Below are 18,470 nucleotides of genomic sequence, written 5' to 3'. Positions count from 1 at the left end.
GATAGAAAACTTGGCTGTTTCTGTTTCTTATTGAGAAAGAGTAAGAAACAGAAGAAGCATGAGGAAAGAGGAAATGGGAAGAAAAGAAAAAATTAAGATGTGAGAGCAATTTCCAGGATGGAAGAGAGAGAGGACAAAACTAGATTCTATAGCAAAGTCCAGTCCAAAGTCCAGAATCCTGGCTAGAACATGGCAAGGCCAAGACCAGTAGATGGTGTTACTCACCTATCCTCATTTTTACCCAGGACTTTGTCCTTTCCATTGACCCACTGAGTTTGCCACAAAATGGAGAGTTGCGAGTCCACCCTGCAACTGTCTTCAAAGCTAGTCTCTTACTAAAGTCTCTGCCTCTTCTGGCTCAACAGTCCCTACCTTCAGCCCAGAAGACTCTCCTTCTTGAGGAGATCCTCAATCTAGAACTGGGGGAACCTCTAGAGCTTTGGGAAGGGTCCACGTGCAGCTAAAGCCTTTGGTTTATCAGCTACCCAAGTCCAACTTTGGTGAAGAACCTGCTCCCAGTTTGATCTGAGTGTTGGGTCCTTTTGGACCAGAATTTCTTCAGTTTTTTGGGTCCAGGATCCATGTGTCAGTCTGGTAAAGCATATGGATCCCTTCTCAGAATAAATGGTATTAAATGTTAATGTTAAAATTAAATGCAGGCATACAAAGGAAACCAACTCCATTATTGGGGTTTTGGCATTAAAAGATCACTCTATAGCAAATATGAATAACGTGGAAATAGGTTTTGAACAATGATACATGGTATGACCCAGTGGAATTGCTCATCAGCTCTGGGGGGAGGGAAGAGTGGAGAAGGGGAAGGGGAATCATGAATCATGTAACCATGGACAGATATTCTAAACACATTAAAAAAATAAAAACAATATCATGACATTATCTATATCTACATATAAAGTTATCTTGGTAGTTTCCAAAACAAGTTCACAGGGGCAGCTACGTGGCTCAGTGGATAGAGCCAGGTCTAGAGATGGAAGGTTCTGAGCAGGTCATTTAGCACCCTACTTCCTAGCCCTTCTTCTTCTGTCTGGAAACCAATATTTAGTACTGGTTCTAAGACAGAAGGTAAGGGTTTAAAACAAACTAAAAAACAAGTTCATAGACTCCAGGTTCAGAACTGCAGAAAGTCTAGGTTCACTCTTGGTCCAACTTTTACTAACTCTCCTCCAGCCCTGAGTTTACCCTGACAGTACAGAGAGCACTAATCTTGGAATCAGGAAGACATCTTCATGAGTTCAAATACAACCTTACACACATACTAGCAGTGTAGCCCTGGACAAGTCACTTAACCCTGTTTGCTTCAATTCCTCATCTGTCAAATGAACTGGAGAAGGAAATGGCAAACTATTCCCCTGTCTTTGCCAAGAAACCCCTCAATGGGGTCATGCATGAAATGGGGACATGACTAAAAACCAATTAAACAACAAAAAGTTTTGGTCCTGTTTGGCAGCCCCCAGGGAACTGGTCAGTGTCAATGTTCCAGACTTGGCTCTTTTCTCCTAGGCTAAATTTCCTCTTTCCTCCAAGAGCAGCCCAGATGGATGAGGCTTCTTTGGATACAACTTTCTTAGCTCAGTTACCTGGCACTCCCTCACCACCTGCCATGAAATGCCCCATCATAAAACATCCCTATTCAGAAGGCAGAAGCAGAAGCTCAAGAAGATGGCACCACTCAGGCACAGGAAAGGAGAAGGAAGGACACCTGGACACAACTCAACACAAGCCCTGTCTTGACGTGGGCCTTATTGCCCCATACCACCTGCCCTGTACCACGATTGCCAAGTGACACTTCCCGAAAGAGTAGATTGAAAGATCTGGATCAAAGTTAGCCTGAAACACTCCACTGCCGATCTCGAGGGACAGAGGATTAAGTCCAGGGCTCACAGACAGCCTGGGCACTGAGAGCAGTTACCAGGCTTCAGCACGCGAGGGCAGGTCATATCATGTATGACACCACTTTTTCGTGGTAAAGTCCCCCTCCAGAATTCTCAGCTGCCCATGACTATGACAGCTCAGAAAAGAGCAAAATCTAAAAGGAATTCCTTTGCCAGGAACAAATACCCCAGCACTGATCACCCTAGTGGGTGATCTAAACATCTAAATGTGTGTGCTAAATGAAAAAAAAAAATCACCTGATCCCAAAACAGCAAGTTCATGGAGGGAGGGAGGGAGGGAGGGAGGGAGGGAGGGAGGGAGGGAGAACATGGGTGGTCTCCATCGTCGAGAAGCCAGATAACTGCAGGAAAGACACTGTCTCTGGCTGGCTGGCTTTTTTGTGCGTACAAGAGAGATCGCATGCCCAGAAGTGTTTGCTTTTTATATTGGAGCTAGATAGCCATGTCACATTCAGGGCACAATTATTAGGCATGGCCCTTCCTTTAGAATTCAAGAACTCACTGGACAGAATCCAGCCTCTCTGACAATTATTACCTTGCGTTCCTGGGGAAATCATCTTGCCTCCCTGTGCCTCAGTTTGCTAATCTGGTCGTTGTAAGGGTCAGGTGAGAGAATGAGTGACAGGCAGCACTTTGTTAACCACTATCAATCTGAGCCATCATGATGGTGCCTGACCATGACCCCTGGAATCCTGAGACTTTCTGGAGGAGGTAGAGTTGGTCACGAATCTGAAATGAGGAAGAAAGCAATTGGCCGGAAATGGCTTTGATTTCTCCTCTCCCCATCCCACTCCCTCTCTATCTTATGAGACAATGGTTCATAGCCCAAAAGACAATTACAGTATGGATATTAGGCTGGGACAGATGCCCAGTGGAATGCCAACTCATGATTGGGGTTCTGCCTACTTTGGGGTAATACACAAATACAATCTCCAGCTAATGAGCTCCTTGTCTCTTGACAAAGCCAGCTATTCCACATGGCCCATCAAATGTGCCACTTTCTCAAAATATTGAAATGCCCAAGAAACTAATTAAAACGGGCATAGTCGCTGACTCTAGAAGACAGACCCTCAGCAAATGAAGAGACTGAGTCAAACTGGGGCTAGGGGGAGAAAAAGGAGAGGGGGGAGCATCACACTGCATCCTCTTCCTTCTCTGCATAAGTTACCCGAGATTCTGGGAGATTTAACTGGTCAGGCCCCATATATGGAACACTAACTTGTTTCATTTCATGGATCCCACATGGATTTTGACACCCAGAACGATACAGGAGAAAGAAGATGGACTTTGGAGTGCTATCTCGCTACCTTGGGTGGGCCACCTAACTTCCTTGGGCCCCAGGTTCCTCTTCTATAAAATGAATGAGGTGGACCAGATGATGACTTAAATCACTTTGAGTTCTAAATCTATGGTCCTAGGGTCCTGTGATTGTGTAGCTGGTGGCACGTGCCCTGGAAAAGGGAAACAATCTCTGTGGTGCCATCTCCCCAACCATTGGGCTTCTCTCTCCCTCCCACACACAGGATCATGCAGACATCGAGTGGAAATTTGCCCGGACCAAGCTCTGGATGAGTTACTTTGATGAAGGGGCCACCTTACCACCTCCCTTCAACATCATCCCGAGCCCCAAGTCCTTCTGGTACCTCGGCCATTGGTTCCACAGGCATATTTACCCCAAGCGGGATTCGGCGGATGGACGGAAGCATGGGAACCTGAAAACGTTCACTGTAAGGCTGCTCTTTTTGGGGGGTGGGGGTACTTTCATGAAATCAGGCTCTGTGGTAGAGGCAGCACCAATCTCTCTGGCTGGCAGCTTTTAAACTTTCTGTAGCAGTAAGACATGCCTAGGCCTTGGGGAAGAACCTGGCAATGTTGGGGGGAAAGGGGGCTGCTGGCATAATGCTCCTGTTCATTTGTGATTCTAGGAACGCCATGCTGATAGCCTGATTCAAAATCAGAATTACCAGGTAAGGCCCTATAACATCTGGCAGCGTGACAAGAGCTCCTGACCAGCTCCCGCAGGTTGTGGGCTCATCTTGGGCTCCAAGTGGACCGGACAGCTGGGGACCTCCTCTGGTTGGGCAGTTTCAAACTGACTTCTATATGGGTCAATGAAAATGGAATGCATGAGAATATGAGCACTTGAGGGAGGATAGGGCTTCACCCATTGTATATGGGTGCCCAGACCACAGAGTAAGCATTGACTGACCTTGCTAGGGTGGTCTAGGTGACACTACGCTGGGTCAGAAGGCAGGGGGATGGGTGGATGGGTGGAGGCATCTGCTCAACAGTTTTAAAGCACACTCTCGGCTCAGCATCCAGGATGGGGGCTGGGGTGGGGAGAGGAAGGGAAGAAGCAACACCAAATTCTGATAAGACATTCTCCCTGCATGCTGTAGGAAACCAGCACTGGCAACTATCGAGAGTAGAAGAGGAGCTTGGGATTTAGTCAGTGAATCTGGGTTCAAAGGCCAATTTGGCCACTTGCTGCCTGTGGACCCTCAGGAAAATCCCTTTCTTCCCCTCTCTGAAACTCAATTCCTTTTATGAAATAAGAGGGTGGAACTATAAGCTCTAAATCCAGCAATCCACAACAATTCAGTTCAATCCAACAAACTTTGAAGGCCATACTCTGTTCAAGGCACCCTGCTAGGCACTAAGCATACAGAACCCAAATGAAAACATTAACCCATATATTCTTCCAGCGTTTCTTCCCAGGGCTTTCCCCCCCAGAGCCTTTTGCTCTCTCCCCTGCCCAGTGACAACTCCCCAGGATTCTTAGGCTAGGTAAAACCAAGGAACCCTCCCAGCCACCAAGCCACCAGGACTTCAACTCACACTCAGGGCCTGCAAAGCCCCAAATTACTAGGGCCCATTGACCATGCTCTTAGACTTACTTGAAGGCCTCTAGACCTTCCCTGGTCAAGTGTATTGGACAGCAGTAGAGCTAAGTGCCATGGGAGACCCATTTGAGTTGAACTTGAAAAAAGTGAGTAAGCCTTGTCCAGGGGGAAGGAGATTGATTTTACAAGCTGCTTTAGGGATCCTTGTCTGCAGTGGAAAAGGAGGAGACACTTGATACTCTTCGAGGAGTCCCCACTCACCTGTGTGACCAGTGCAGCTAAGACATAACAGATTTCTGCTGAATTCTTGATGAACTTTTTTTCATGGTTACATGATTCATGATTCCCCCCCCACCCCACCCTGCTCTTTCCTTTCCCCTCCCAAAATCAACAAGCATTCCACTGAGTTATACATGTATCATTGTTCAAAACCTATTTCCATGTTATTCATATTTGTAGTAAAGTGATCTTTTAACATCAAAATCCTAATCATATCCCTAACGAACTACGTGATCGATCTTCTGTGTTTCTGCTCCCACAGTTCTTTCTCTGCATGTGGATAGCATTCGTTCTCATAAGTTCCTCTGAATTGTCCTGGGTCATTGCATTGCTGCTAGTAGAGAAGTCCATGACATTCAATTGTACCACAGTGTATCAGTCTCTGTGTACAATGTTCTCCTGGTTCTGCTCCTCTCATTCTGCATCACTTCCTGGAGGTCCCTCCAGTTCCCATGGCATTCCTCCAGTTTATTATTCCTTTGAGCACAATAGTATTACAGATTCAACAATTTATTGAGTCATTCCCCATTTGGAAGGCATCCCCTCATTTTCCAATTTTTTGCTACCACAAAAAGCACAGCTATAAATATTTTTGTACAAGTCTTTTCCTTATTATCTATTTGGGGTACAAAACCAACAGTGGAATGGCTGGGTCAAAGGGTAGGTATTCTTTTAAAGCCCTCTGGGCATAGTTTCTTGGTGAACTTCTATGGCAGAGATTCCAAGGAAGAGAGCTAGCTAAGCAAGAGGAAGGAAGTGAGTGCAGTTTCTGCTTTATGTTCCAGGAAGTGATCCGGAATTTGGTCAAAAGATACGTTGCAGCCATGATCAGAAGCTCCAAAACAAATGAGGGGCTAACAGAAGAAAACTTTAAGGTAAGTCAGGCCTAAAAATAATTGTCCTCACCTCCTGGAGCCCAACTTATTCCTCCATATTCTGAGCTATGCTTGAAGTTTGGACCTGTCTGTACAGCAAGACACAACTAGAATCCTCAGTGTCTCAAAAATGTCTATGGTTCAGCACTGAGTGAAGGACACTTGTCCAATACCATCCTCACTCCATTCTGCCCCCGAAAATACTCTTCACCACCCATCACATTCTTCCATTAATGATTGATTCCTTTGAGTGTTAGATGCATTTCTGTCTTCATGATTCCCTTCTGAAAGACATATACCCCTAGGAAGGGAACATAGCCATAAGCTAACACCTTAGTGGAGACCAAGAATAGAGTTAGACACCAGAAAGGAGAAAAGAGGGGCTACTAAGAGATGGAGAAAGGCACCAAAGGCCAATTTTCCAATTTCACAATGCTACTTAAGGGCCCACCCTGTCCTCAGAATGACCAAGCTCACAAGACTCCTTAGGGCAGTAATGGTGAACATATGGCACAGGTGCCAAAGATGGCAAGCTGAGAGCTCTTGGGAGGGGGACATGCTCCAGCCTCCTCTGGACCACAAGAGTTTGTTACTAGAAAGGCAGAGGGACTTGGGAGGAGCTGTTCCCCTCCCCCTCTCCACCATGCCTGAGGACATTGTTTCACATCCCCTGTCCCTCTGCCCAGCAGCCCAATGGGAGGGCACAGGGGTAAAGTAGGCAGCTCACAGGTGGCAGAGCTGGAGGGGAACAGAGCACTCAAGCCACTCCCCATTCCTTCTCTACACTCACTGAGGAAATTCCTCACTTCATCCACCCTTCCAGCCAGCAGCCCAGTGGGAGCACTTCCTCCCTCCCCTGTCTAGGGTAAGGAAGGGGTTGGGGGGAGATGGTAAAGTGGGCCCAGCACTAGGTCTCAGTGGGGGAGGGGCAGCACTCTATCTCTAAAAGGTTTGCCATCACTGCCTTTAGGGATTTCTATGGTTTGGGTGTCAAGAAGGCTGGGATTTCAAATCTATTTCTGACATTTCCTAGCTTAGTGTCCCTGAGCCAGTTTTTTCCCTTTTCCAAGATAGCGTCTTCCTCTATAAAATGGACTACCAAAAGACTCAACAAATGTCAACTCTTCTTACCACCCTAGGAATTAAAGCAGGACATCTCCAGCTTTCGTTATGAGGTTCTTGACCTCTTGGGCAATCGCAAACCTCAACGGAGGAGCTTTTCCACAAGTAGCACTGAAATCTCCCAGAAGGATGATGCTAATGATGGTAGTGGTGGGGAAAAGGCCAAATCCAAGAGTGTCTCTTTCAATCTAACTGGCAAGAAAAAGGACTGCAACGTGTCAACCCTGATCAAAACCATGTCCAAGATGAATGTTGGTGGTGCAACTGCCGCCCCCACTACTCCTCAAGTTAAGCCGAAAACCAGTGGGTCAACTAAGCACTCCTTTATGAGCAATCCAATACAGAAACTGTCAAGTTCCAAGAAAGAGTCTTTCAAGAGACTGGGTCTCTTGTTCTCCAAGATGAATGGGCATCTGGCTGAGCCCAGTGCTGAGCCGATGTACACTATCTCAGATGGAATCATTCAGCCTCACTACATGTGGCAAGATATCAGATATTCCCATATGGATCCAGAGAGGGGAGAGGCTAGTTGCTCAAAAAGTGAGAGCAACCTCGCAGAAGCGGACTTTGGTGGGGGTGCATGTGCCCCCAGCCCAAGTGCAAGGGCTGCTGGACAGAGTGGTGAATGCCCTCTTGCAGCCTCCAGTTCTCTCCACTGTGCTTCTAGCATCTGCACATCCAACTCCAAACTGATTGACTCCACAGAGGATGTGTTTGACTCATGGGGGGAGGCTTGTGATTTGCTTATGAACCAATGGAAGGATGGACAGGAAGAGCATGTTACAACTCGACTTTGAGCTAAGCCCACAACACCTGCCGTAGAAGTGGGCAGGCTGTTTGTCTTTCTTGGCTAGAGAAGGTGGGGTACGGAAGGAGGCTCTAGATCATAACTCCTTTGAAGCCCCAAGAAATCCAAATGATACTCTCATCCACCTGCTTTCATGTCTACTCACTCAGATTTCCTTATAGTTTTGACGTTTGATGAATTTGTTTTGGTTTTGCCATTTTCTATCTATAGATGCTGGACTCATCTTTGTTACTAACTAAGGAGCCCCAGAGCATAGGGGTCAGGTCATCTGTACTTTCAAACCCTTTGCTCTGTGTTCCTTGCCCTTATGTTCTCTAGATTTCCTTCTCTCCTCTTCTCACCTCAAAACCAAAATCCCATCGTGTACGAGCTCCTGAGTGAAGTCCCACTAGCCACTGGTTTAGGCTGTCTCACTTGGCTGCTGACCAGAGCCAGTCACTCACGGGAACGACTGCCAAGAATGCAGGGTCAGCACCTTCCCTGGCAGAGTCCACCAAACACTCATGAAGCTACTGTGGCTGACTCCCCTTTGTCCTCACTAAGATGTGACTTTGCTGGAGTGTTCCAGTGAACCGAGCCTAGTAATGTCTGAAGTGCTGGACGAGGAGCATCGATCAGGCACCGAGGTGGGCAGAGAAGGTCCTTGGGTACACTCTGAATTTGCTGCCGTCAGAGCACCCATACTACCAGACTCTGACACGATTGCAGTTCCTCAAATGGCGAGCATGACGCTTTCCTGTGGGCAGTTTTCAGACTCATTGCAATCAAAAGCTTTTCCTAGATGAAAACACAGGCTTGGGGAGAGGGGCAAAGATTGTCACCATCATCCGAAAATGATCTTGTCAAGGTGTAAAAATCTAAAAAAGTGTATCTGGGTCATTTAATTGACTATTTCCTGAAAACAAAAACGACAGAATAAAAAAAATCAGCAACACCAACACCAAGGAACGTGCTTTGGGATCCCAGCCAGGGTGGCTGCAGCTCAACTAGTCCAGGCTACAGTAAGAACGTTTCTTAGGTGCAGCTAAGGCTCCGATTGACTAAGTTGGACACAGAGAATAGCCGTGATGCAGTTCCTACTGCCGTGTGCTGTTTAGGGAAGAAAGCTGTGTAGATCTCATGCCGACAGCTGGCCACTGGATGAGTGCCCATGTCCAAAGCAGCCATCATTTCTGAGATGAGGACCACTGGCTGCTGCTTGGCTGAGTTGCAATAGCCTTGGCCTCAAAGATTTCCTCTGTGTCTCCTCCTTGATCTCTAACATTTGTGAAGGCTCCAGAAACACCTGAGCTTTGGGACAGCTGCCATCTAAATGTCTGTAGATATTAGTAAGTCACGGGGAGAGGCCACATCCCCTTCTCCCCCCTTATTTTTTGCCTATGGAGTTGATACTATTGGATTTGCTTCTTAGTCCCTGTACCTCTCTCTTCACATTAACGATTAACAGTTGAGGAAGCTCCACACAGGACAAACAAAAGGTACAAATTCAGAGGGAGACTCAGACGCAGGAACAAAATGGACCAGAGAATTAGGAACCTGAAGGATGGGCTCTCAAACTTTGCAACAAAGCTTCTGGGGTGAGAGGCCCATATGCGCGTGCGTGTGTGTGTGTGTGTGTGTACAATCACTAGGCCTACGGTTCTTCCAAGGGGTCCGACCACAGTGGTAGCTGCCCCCAAACACAACTAACAAATGCTCTCATGGAAGGTACGAGGAGCTCTACCAATGGCCCTGGCTTCGCTATTAATGGCAAGGTTTCCATTAGCCCAGATACAGTGCTCCTAACAGGCAGATTGACTCTGAGCAACAGATTCGAGTTATCTTTCCCATTCTGATCGATGGTACAAAATCCCAATCTATGGCCCCTGTATCCAAGGCCGGGAACACAAGTTTGGAAGAGAAAAGCACAGCCTTCTTTCAGCTGCCTGTGGCTGATAAACCAGGGACACCTAGATCTTGCTCTCCATTCTTTTCCAAGGGGGCTGTGTGGATGGATCAGTAACTGAGGAAAGCCCCAAGTCTATGTCCTCCTGACAACTGGAGAGTCAAGTGTTTTCTCTTCAACCCTAAGGCCGTATATGTGGGCAAACTCAAAGTTCTCACCAATTAGGTTAGGGTTGACAGAAGATAGGAGATGGCAAGTGCTTCAATTTCACTGCCCCTACTGGCATTGCCACCATCCCCAGGGATGAAGGTTGGAGATCCGCTAAGGGTCAGTTTCTTCCCAGAACCACATTCTAAACCAAAGCCAGCAATACCCACCCTGCTCCCAGGGCAGGTGTGATCCAGCTGGATTCGGGTTTGTTTTAGAGTTCCACAGATTGGCCAAATGTTAGAGACCTGTCACAAAATTTAGAGCTAAAAATAGCTACTCCAGATCCAAATGTTAACGACACAAAAGCATATTCTGCTCCCTGCTATGAAATAACCCCCAAACGACTACATAACGTTCAGTCACTTTCCTTGCACACTAAGGACTCAGAAGCTTACTTCACCTCCCTGCTCATCTCTTCTCTGACCCGAGTTCAGTTTGGGCTTATTATTACAGGCACCCAATGGCTTCTGGCTGCGTGGAGCTCTGGCGAGTCTAAGCCTCAGTGGGGACAATGAGACCTGCTCTGGTTGCTTCACAGGCCGAGTGTGAAAGAAAGGGCTTTGTTCAATTCAATGGGCATCTCTTGAGAACCTGTGTGGCCTTGCACTAGGGACGGGAATAAGGGCAGGACACAGCCCTGTGATTTCACTGGTAAAGGGAGCTCTCAGCTGAAGGAACCATTGCTCCTTCTGATCACAGTCTCCTAGCACACTGAGGGGGAAAGTCTCACAGCCCAGTATGGGTCTGAGGGAGGCCTTGAAGCTGGGTCTTCCTGCTTCCCAGGTTAGCGACACCATGGCAACAATGGAGATAAGAAAACAAGTCGAAGCAGTCCCTGCCCCCAAGGAGCTTGTATTCTACCAAGGGGAGTCTTTCTTAGCATCACAGCTACAGCTCACTATTAGGCTGAAAACTCTCCAAAGAAAACTACTGATCTGTGTCCAAAGAGGCACTTGCTGAGGACCCTCCCCGAATTCCGGCCAGTACTCTGGGGCACACAGAGGGAGGTGCAGAATTCCAAGCATAAATGCATCATCCTAGAGAAGGTCCCCATTTCACTGGCTTACTGGGTCCTAATTCCGACTCTTTCAGGCAAGGTGCATTCATCTGGCTGCCATTTTTTAGCCTAGGGCCCTCCTCCTGTGAGGTGGGGACAAATCCATGACAGCAGCGTCCTTCCTGTTCATGAAGGACTCCAAAGGCTGCCACTATGCCATACTGTTCAGGGGGACCTTTGCTACTCAACCTCCACTGCACCCACTCCATCTGATCTTAGAGGGAGCATCGTGACCACCCAAAAACTCGACCCAGGGTCTTCAGAGCTAAATTGTGGGAGAAACGGGCTCTCCTTTGCCAAGTTCTTTCATTTCCCAGAACCTTGACCTAGATCTGTTCCACCCATCCAATCTAGTCCAATTCAACGAGCATTTATGAAACTCCTGCTATGTGCAAGGCACTGTGACACACCGAGCATCGGAGATACAAAGACAAAATGATAGACCATGGCCTCTAAAGAGCTCACGTGTTGCCAGACTGGATTTCTCACCTCACAAAAAGACCTGGAAGTATGGAAGTATAACCCTTTTCCAATTGCTGGTACTGTGCACATTCCATGGGGCACCAGCCAAAGGGCCCCCACGGGCTCGAGCTAGCACCCCAGAGTGTGATTCAAGACAACCAATCAGTCCAGTCAGTGCACACGTCCACCTTCTTTGACCACCACACAATGATTTCTTTGGCTTGGATGATTTCTGTGTTCCCAACCCCCACTGTGCTGATGGAGAAGCTGCCATTAGGTGCTCTAACACTGTATTTCTGCCCAAGTAGTTTATTGATGCCTCACTTTGTTTTGTCCAAGTGGCACTCTCCCTCCCATCATGGGTCTTCAGCCCCTTTAGCTGATCACTGGTGGGCTCTTTTGTTGAGAGAGAGGGTAGAAGGGAAAGTGTGACCTTCCACTGGAAAAAAGCAGCTTGGAAGTCATTCTCAGACAAGTACAAGTGTTTCTGGGGAGTGGAGTCTATTTTGAAAGAAAAAACCTGAAAGTTCTCAGGTTAGAAACAAGGGCCTCACCTGGAAAACAGAAACAAACACCCAAGCACCCATAACTTTCGACTAGCATTCATGATGAAACCGAAGCGTGAGTCTTCCGGCCTTCCTACATGCCCGGGATGTGACTAGGTAGTGCTGCCATGTGGCCTAGGATTGCCATGAAGGTGCTGCAGGTTGGGTCAGGTGAGGAAGGAGTTCCTGTCAAACTGGCACGGAGAGTATTGCAAAGGGAAGAATTCCAAGCAAGAATCCATCCCCAGCTAGCCCAGGCACTGTAGGCCCTCAAACTCAGCCTGCCCTCGATGCTCTGGTGTCTTTGCCCTTTCTGTTATCCTCTCATGCTCAGTCTATACTCTGCTTTCTTTTCCTAACAGTGTAAGCTGTGCACTTTGTGTGTGTGTGTGTGTGTGTGTGTGTGTTTTAGTGGCCCTTGAGAGCCATGTACATATTAAGAATTTGAATATTTAAAGTGCAGTGGGTTAGCCTCGTGGCCTAGAGAACAGTCCAAACTTGGCTGCCCCTCATGGCATGAATGAATAGTAGTGATTTAGGGAAAAGGCCAGAGCTTGATCCACATGTGATTAATGTCTTTGTCTGGACATATGTAACAGCCATGCAATGTACATGGCCAAAAGGCTCTTCTGACAATGCTGACTCAGTTGGACCAAGCTGAAGCATGAATTCTCTCCCTGCAAGGATCTGAGATGCATCTAGGCTCAGCAGGCCATACTATGTGGCTCCCAGATTCCAATCTCTGGGCATCAAATTCTCCATACCGAGACAGTAGACCAAGGCATGGGTGGCATGGGCTGTGGTTGGTGAGGCCTAAGCTGGCCAACCCTCTGCCAGCACACGGGTGAGAGGGTGAGCCCTCATGAGTCACCAGTCTTAACTGGTGCCATGAACAGGGCACTCAGACAGAGACAGGGATGAGGGTGCTACTGTGCAAGGAGGCCTTCTAAATAACCAAAAGAAACCCGTGTCTTTGGAGAGGCCACAAAGAATAATTTGGGTTGAGGCAAGGATGGAAATCTTTTCCCCCTTTGGGAAGAAGCCAGGAATATTGCATTATAAACTGATGCTGACATCAGATCAAAAAGACTGCTTAGCAGGGCAGCTAGGGGGCTCAGTGGATTGAGAGCCAGGCCTGGAGATGGGAGGTCTTCAGTTCAAATCTGGCCTCAAATACTTCCTCACTGTGTGACCCTGGGCAAGTCACTTAACCCCCATTGCCTAGCCCTTACAGCTCTCTATATTCTTCAGTATTGATTCTAAGATGGAAGGTAAGTTATTTTGAAAAAAAGACTATTTAAAATTGAATGAAAGATCAGAGGAGATCTGGGCTGGGCTTCAGATGACAGTTATGGTGATCTCTTGCTGTTGGCAACCACAGTTGCTCATTCCAACATTCTGATCCCATGGTAAGATGTCATGGGGAATCCTGCCCTTCTCAGTGGTGAGTTCTCTCACTCTGCTTCAGTATTTGTCAATTAGAAGAATCTCAGAAGAAAAGGTCAGTATTGTATATACTACAGTAGGAGGAGGAATTAAGGAAATGGAGGACCAAGGAATGTTTCTAAAAATCCAACTCTCCAGAAAGTCAGTATCCTATTTTCAAAGCCAGCATTGAAAACCCATCTCTGCTTCATACATTATACATTAATTAATAAGGCACTGTTTTATATGGCAACAAGCCTAATTTTTGTAAGAGATATCCCAGAACATGGCAGCTATTTGACCAACCAGAAGGTGTCCTCCTCAGTATTCCCAAATTCTGCTTGTGCCCCTGCTCCTGATACCTGGCACATAGTAGACACTTTATAAATACTTCTTGAGTAATCAAGTGCTGCAAGTAGGTCTAGACTCCTCTTTGATAATAGCCCTCCAGCCTGTGAAGGGAATGAGCTAATTTTTGGAAAAGACCAAAAGTCATCCTGTGACATTTGGGAGATAAGATGGGGAAGGAGTATAGAGATAGAGTTTGGATCCAAAAGGAGGCAAGGCTTGCAAGAAACAAGACTGTTCTTGGAATCCTCTGAAAGTCATCCCCAAAGTAGGCAACCCCAGAGGCATAAGTGAGCAGTGCCTCAAGGGGACTCCCCTGGCAGACAAAGTGCTGGCATCTGGACCAGGCAGGGACTTGGCAAATCACCAGGGCTTTTTATTCCCCAAGTTCATTTTTTCAGGCCATTTGAAGCCCAGGTAGGCTTTCCTTTGCTTCCCAAAAAAAGATTCCAAAGCATTCACGTAAGTCTGAAGTCTAGCAAGCAGGTAGGTACCCAGGAAAGCTGTTGTAACCAGCGTGCCATGTCCAGGGCTGGGTGAGCTGCTGGTGAAACACCTTATCACAGCATGTTTCTACAACTCATTGATGGCCTACAGTGCTCAAGAAAATCCCAAATGATCTCCTTGGTAGTTTCTAAATTATTCAAATTGACATTCTAATTGTGGGTCAATGACCCCAGACATTCTCTTCTGTTGACTACAAAGCTCTGGCTTTGTTTCAGGTTCTAGGAGGATAGAGCAAAATGATTGCACAAGATGAGCTCAAATGTAAAGGATTATAAAGAATGCCCACACTGATGAGATCTCAGATCGAGAACTGGAAGGAGGGTCAGAGGCAGAAACTGAGACTAAGAGAGAAGAGACTAGTCCAAGGTCACACAGGAAGAGAATCAGAATCTGAACCCTGGTCCTATGATGCTAAAATCCAGCACTCTTTACACTACACCATGTTGCCTCAGGTATATAGTATTGGTGACCAAAACTATCCCCTCCCCAGTAATTTATTTTGCTTTTGTTTTTTGTTAAAACAGAAATAAAAGAACAAAAGAACTTGAAACCAGCAGTAGCATTCAAATTGGTAGCTAATAGCCAATTCCTTCCCAGGAGTCTTTTGCTTCAAAAATTCTCCAAATGGGTTCCAGAAATGTTTCTCCTCTTTCAATAAGATGCTATTTTCCATCCTCTGTGAGTCTAATTTCTCAGCCAGGAAGATCAAGAGAAGGGCAAAGAGCAGCCAGGCTGTCGTTTCAAAGACTGCCTTCAAATTGAGGCCCATAAAAAGAACAGAGTTTTCAGTGGGGCTGCTCTCACCTAGTCTCTTCCTGGAATCATGAAGGTTATTACCACTGTGATCTCAGAGATACAGAGGAGCTAGATGGCAAAGATTTATTCCCTGAGAAGAGAACTAAGTCAGCAGGACTGGTTGATAGAACACTCAAAATGTTTTCCCAGCAGCCCCTGTTTGGGTCAACCCAGAAGAGATACTGATCTTCTTTCAGCATGGCTAGTCAGTCTGTTACAGGCACACAGTGATGTACACCAGCAGCTTTCTGTGCTCAGTAGGCTCTGCTTGAGCAAACCAGCCTGGCTGAGAGGTGCCACTCCCCCCACCCCAATACCCAACTCCAACCAAAGGCAAGGAAGGGAGGATTGAAATTGATGAGACCTTGCTTCAACCATCAGGGATACCATCTTGTCCTTTGCAAGGCCCAACCACTCCCATAGACACAATCCAATGCAATGGGGGGGGTGAATTTGGCACACCTGTGCTCCTCTTAAGACTAGAGCTGACCAAATTGGGACCATGGAAAGCAACCACAGGGCTGTCAAGTCATGGTTTAGGGATTCTGGTTTTCCTTCAGGCTTTCCAAGGGGTCAATGAGTCTTATCGATTGGGTTTCATTCATTAAGAATGCCCTTTTCCTGACCTCACTGCCTCAGTTTCACAAGCAATTAGAGAAAGCCTATCTGTTTAAGATGAAACCTTAGCTTCTGAGCCTAACAATGAGGAAAGGAGAAGTCAGGTGTGTTCATCTCGATGGCAGCTTGGCATCATGGGCTACTCTTGAAAAATCTACATGTAGTCTTTGAGTACTTGTCACTTTGGTTTCAATACTTTCTGTAAGCAGTGCAAAGTTAATGTCATCCTTAAATATAAGTGTAAAAACTGAAATCTTGTAAAAGAAAATTGTTTATTTTGTGTGTATTTTGAGATTTGTTGTAAACTGAACTGTCAAGCAGCTACTTTCCCCATCCCAGCCCTTGCCTAGAATGTATGCCTATTCCAATGCCAAGTGTTCTTGTTCCTCCCTTTTCAGATGTAAGCATTATGAGCTGCCTATTGGTAATAAACAATTCTGAATGGTAATGGATGTGATACTGTGCCTTCAGTGGGAATTAGCAGGGAAACACTTGGAAAGGAGCTTGGTGAATACTCTTCCAAAATTCATTTTCCCCCATTAGCCACAAAGTCCTGGATTTCAAGTGTTGGGAGATTTCATTAGCATTCATAAAGTTCTCTGAGACTCCAGGAGGAAGGGAACTCTATGGCCATAAAGCTGTATCACTGTGATGTTGGGAAACCTAATAGGCCCCGTCATAGAAATTTATCCCCCTTTATTGGGCCACCACAATACATGCCCTATTGTACTGACCCAGTCAGAGCTTGTGGCTCTAGGAGGTGTGCGCGCACACGCGCCCATGCGCGCGCGCGCGCGCACACACACACACACACACACACACACACACACACACAGAATGCCTTTCCATCCCTGGATTAAACTGGGAGCCCCAAAAGCAGTTTTCAGTAGGTCCTAATGTGTACTGCTGTATTTCTTCACAAGACAGCAAGAAGTCCAAACAAGATCTGATTCAAGGGTGATTCTCCCCCAACAACTCCACAGCAATCAGGTTTACAATGTATTTCCTGGTTAGGCACTTGTGGGCTCTCCACCCCCAAAGGGGATGAAAACTGACCCCTTGTACACTGTCACTGGCAGAGTTCCCTTAGATTTCAGCATTCCAGAGGCTCTGGGACCTCAAGCCTGGGGTAGCTTCATACACCCTCTCATCCTGCACCATTCTGGGTTGGCCACAGAGAAGCTACCCATCGTGCCAACCAGGTACCTTCCTCTATATTATGCTTGTCCCACTCAACCTTCAGGTTGTCCTCTGGCTTTCCAAACTGTAGCACCCAGAGGAGGGAGATCACACATGGGTAGTACAGCACCTTCTTATCAAGGTCTTCCTTGTGTAAAACCTCAACTCTCTAAGCAAACAAGCAAAAAGAAAAAGCTACCCACGTGCCAGGACTACCTGGCCCAGCTGACTCTAATATACAGTGGCAGATGCTCATGAAGTCTGATGGAAAGGATCTTTTCATTCAGGCACATTACTACTGAAAGAACCACCTGCTGATTCCACTAAAGGGATTCTAATTCTCGCGTGTGACCCTCCACCCCAGCCCCACCCTAGTCACATGGTCACAAGAGAAGAAAAACATGCATGATCCCCACTTGTCAGAATCCCTTGCTTCCATATGTGGATGTTCTAGCATGTGTGTCTGCCCCCCTAAGCTTCCCCTAGAAAGCTAGAGCTGCCAGACCACAAGCTCTATGGCTAGGAGGGGTATTAAGGACAGGAGAATGACAGCACCCAAAGTTACATGAAGTCAAACACTGTGAAATGAAAGATCTAAACCCAAAGCCACTGGGAGAAAGGCCCTAATGGGCACAGACAGAGAAGATTTCATAAGGTCAAGGAACTAAGGTCGGTCCGTGGCCAACCTTTCTTTGACCCATGGAGCAAGTTAAGGTGTACACCTGACTGGAGCGTACTAATAAAGTGTGCTGCTGCCTGTTCTCTTCCACATAATAACTCAGACTGGTCTTCTCTCCAGATAGTTCAGGTCCATGGGATGTCTGACTCCAGTACAGGGAATTGGAACCCTTCCCCAAAAGGAGACAGCAAAACACATAGAAGTTAATTGTAAACAAGAAAATCACCACTGGTTAATTTGATTTTCAAAAAGAAAGCAGAAAACCAATGACCGGAATCAAAATCAGAAAGCATCATGATACATGTATATAACCTGGTGGAATTTCTTATCAGTTCTGGGAGGAGGGAGGGAAGAGAGGTAGGAAAAATCATGAATCATGTGACCATAAAAAATATTCTAAATTAATTAATTTAAAAGAAGAAAATCCTAGAGAATAGAAAAAAGATTGTGTTCCTCAATCATATGCCAGGAAAACTGGCAATCTAAGTGACATTCATCGATATTTACAAAAAAATAAACTGTCCAGATGAAGAGAAAAGAAAATAGAACACTTAAATACCCCCTTCTTGGAAAAAAAGACATTGTACAAGCCATCAATGAGCCTCCTAGGGAAAAATCCCCAGGACCAGATGGGAGGTACAAGTGAATTCTTCCAAACATGCAAAGAACAATTCATTGCAATATTACATAAATTATTTCAAAGACAGATAAAGAAGGAATCGCACCAAACTCCTTCTATGACACTAATGTGGTTTTGAGTTCCAAACTACAAAGAGCAAAAACAAGCTATAGATTAATCTCCCTACTGAATATCGATGCACAACTTTTAAATAAAATACTAGCAAAGAAATTAAAGGAACATATCACAAAGGCCATGCCACAGTAACGAGGTGGCATTTATATCAGGAATGGCAGGGCTG

The 18,470-nt window shown here is 46.3% G+C and overlaps 1 protein-coding gene across 1 annotated transcript in view; it reads left to right on the top strand.

Annotated features, from left to right (window-relative positions):
* TRPC5 (transient receptor potential cation channel subfamily C member 5) overlaps positions 1–16,140 on the top strand; it is a 139,519-nt gene extending 123,379 nt beyond the window's left edge. The window contains exons 9-12 of the mRNA XM_056809806.1: positions 3,437–3,640; positions 3,839–3,880; positions 5,821–5,910; positions 7,050–16,140. Coding sequence (XP_056665784.1) covers positions 3,437–3,640; positions 3,839–3,880; positions 5,821–5,910; positions 7,050–7,829 — 1,116 coding nt within the window. The 3' untranslated portion in view covers positions 7,830–16,140. The remainder of the gene's footprint in view (positions 1–3,436; positions 3,641–3,838; positions 3,881–5,820; positions 5,911–7,049) is intronic.
* Positions 16,141–18,470: the final 2,330 nt, after the last annotated feature.

The sequence above is a fragment of the Monodelphis domestica genome, chromosome X, assembly GCF_027887165.1.
Source record: "Monodelphis domestica isolate mMonDom1 chromosome X, mMonDom1.pri, whole genome shotgun sequence".
NCBI classification, from domain to species: Eukaryota; Metazoa; Chordata; class Mammalia; order Didelphimorphia; family Didelphidae; genus Monodelphis; species Monodelphis domestica.
Note: the sequence above shows the minus strand (reverse complement) of the source record. Positions and strands in the feature narration are given on the sequence as shown.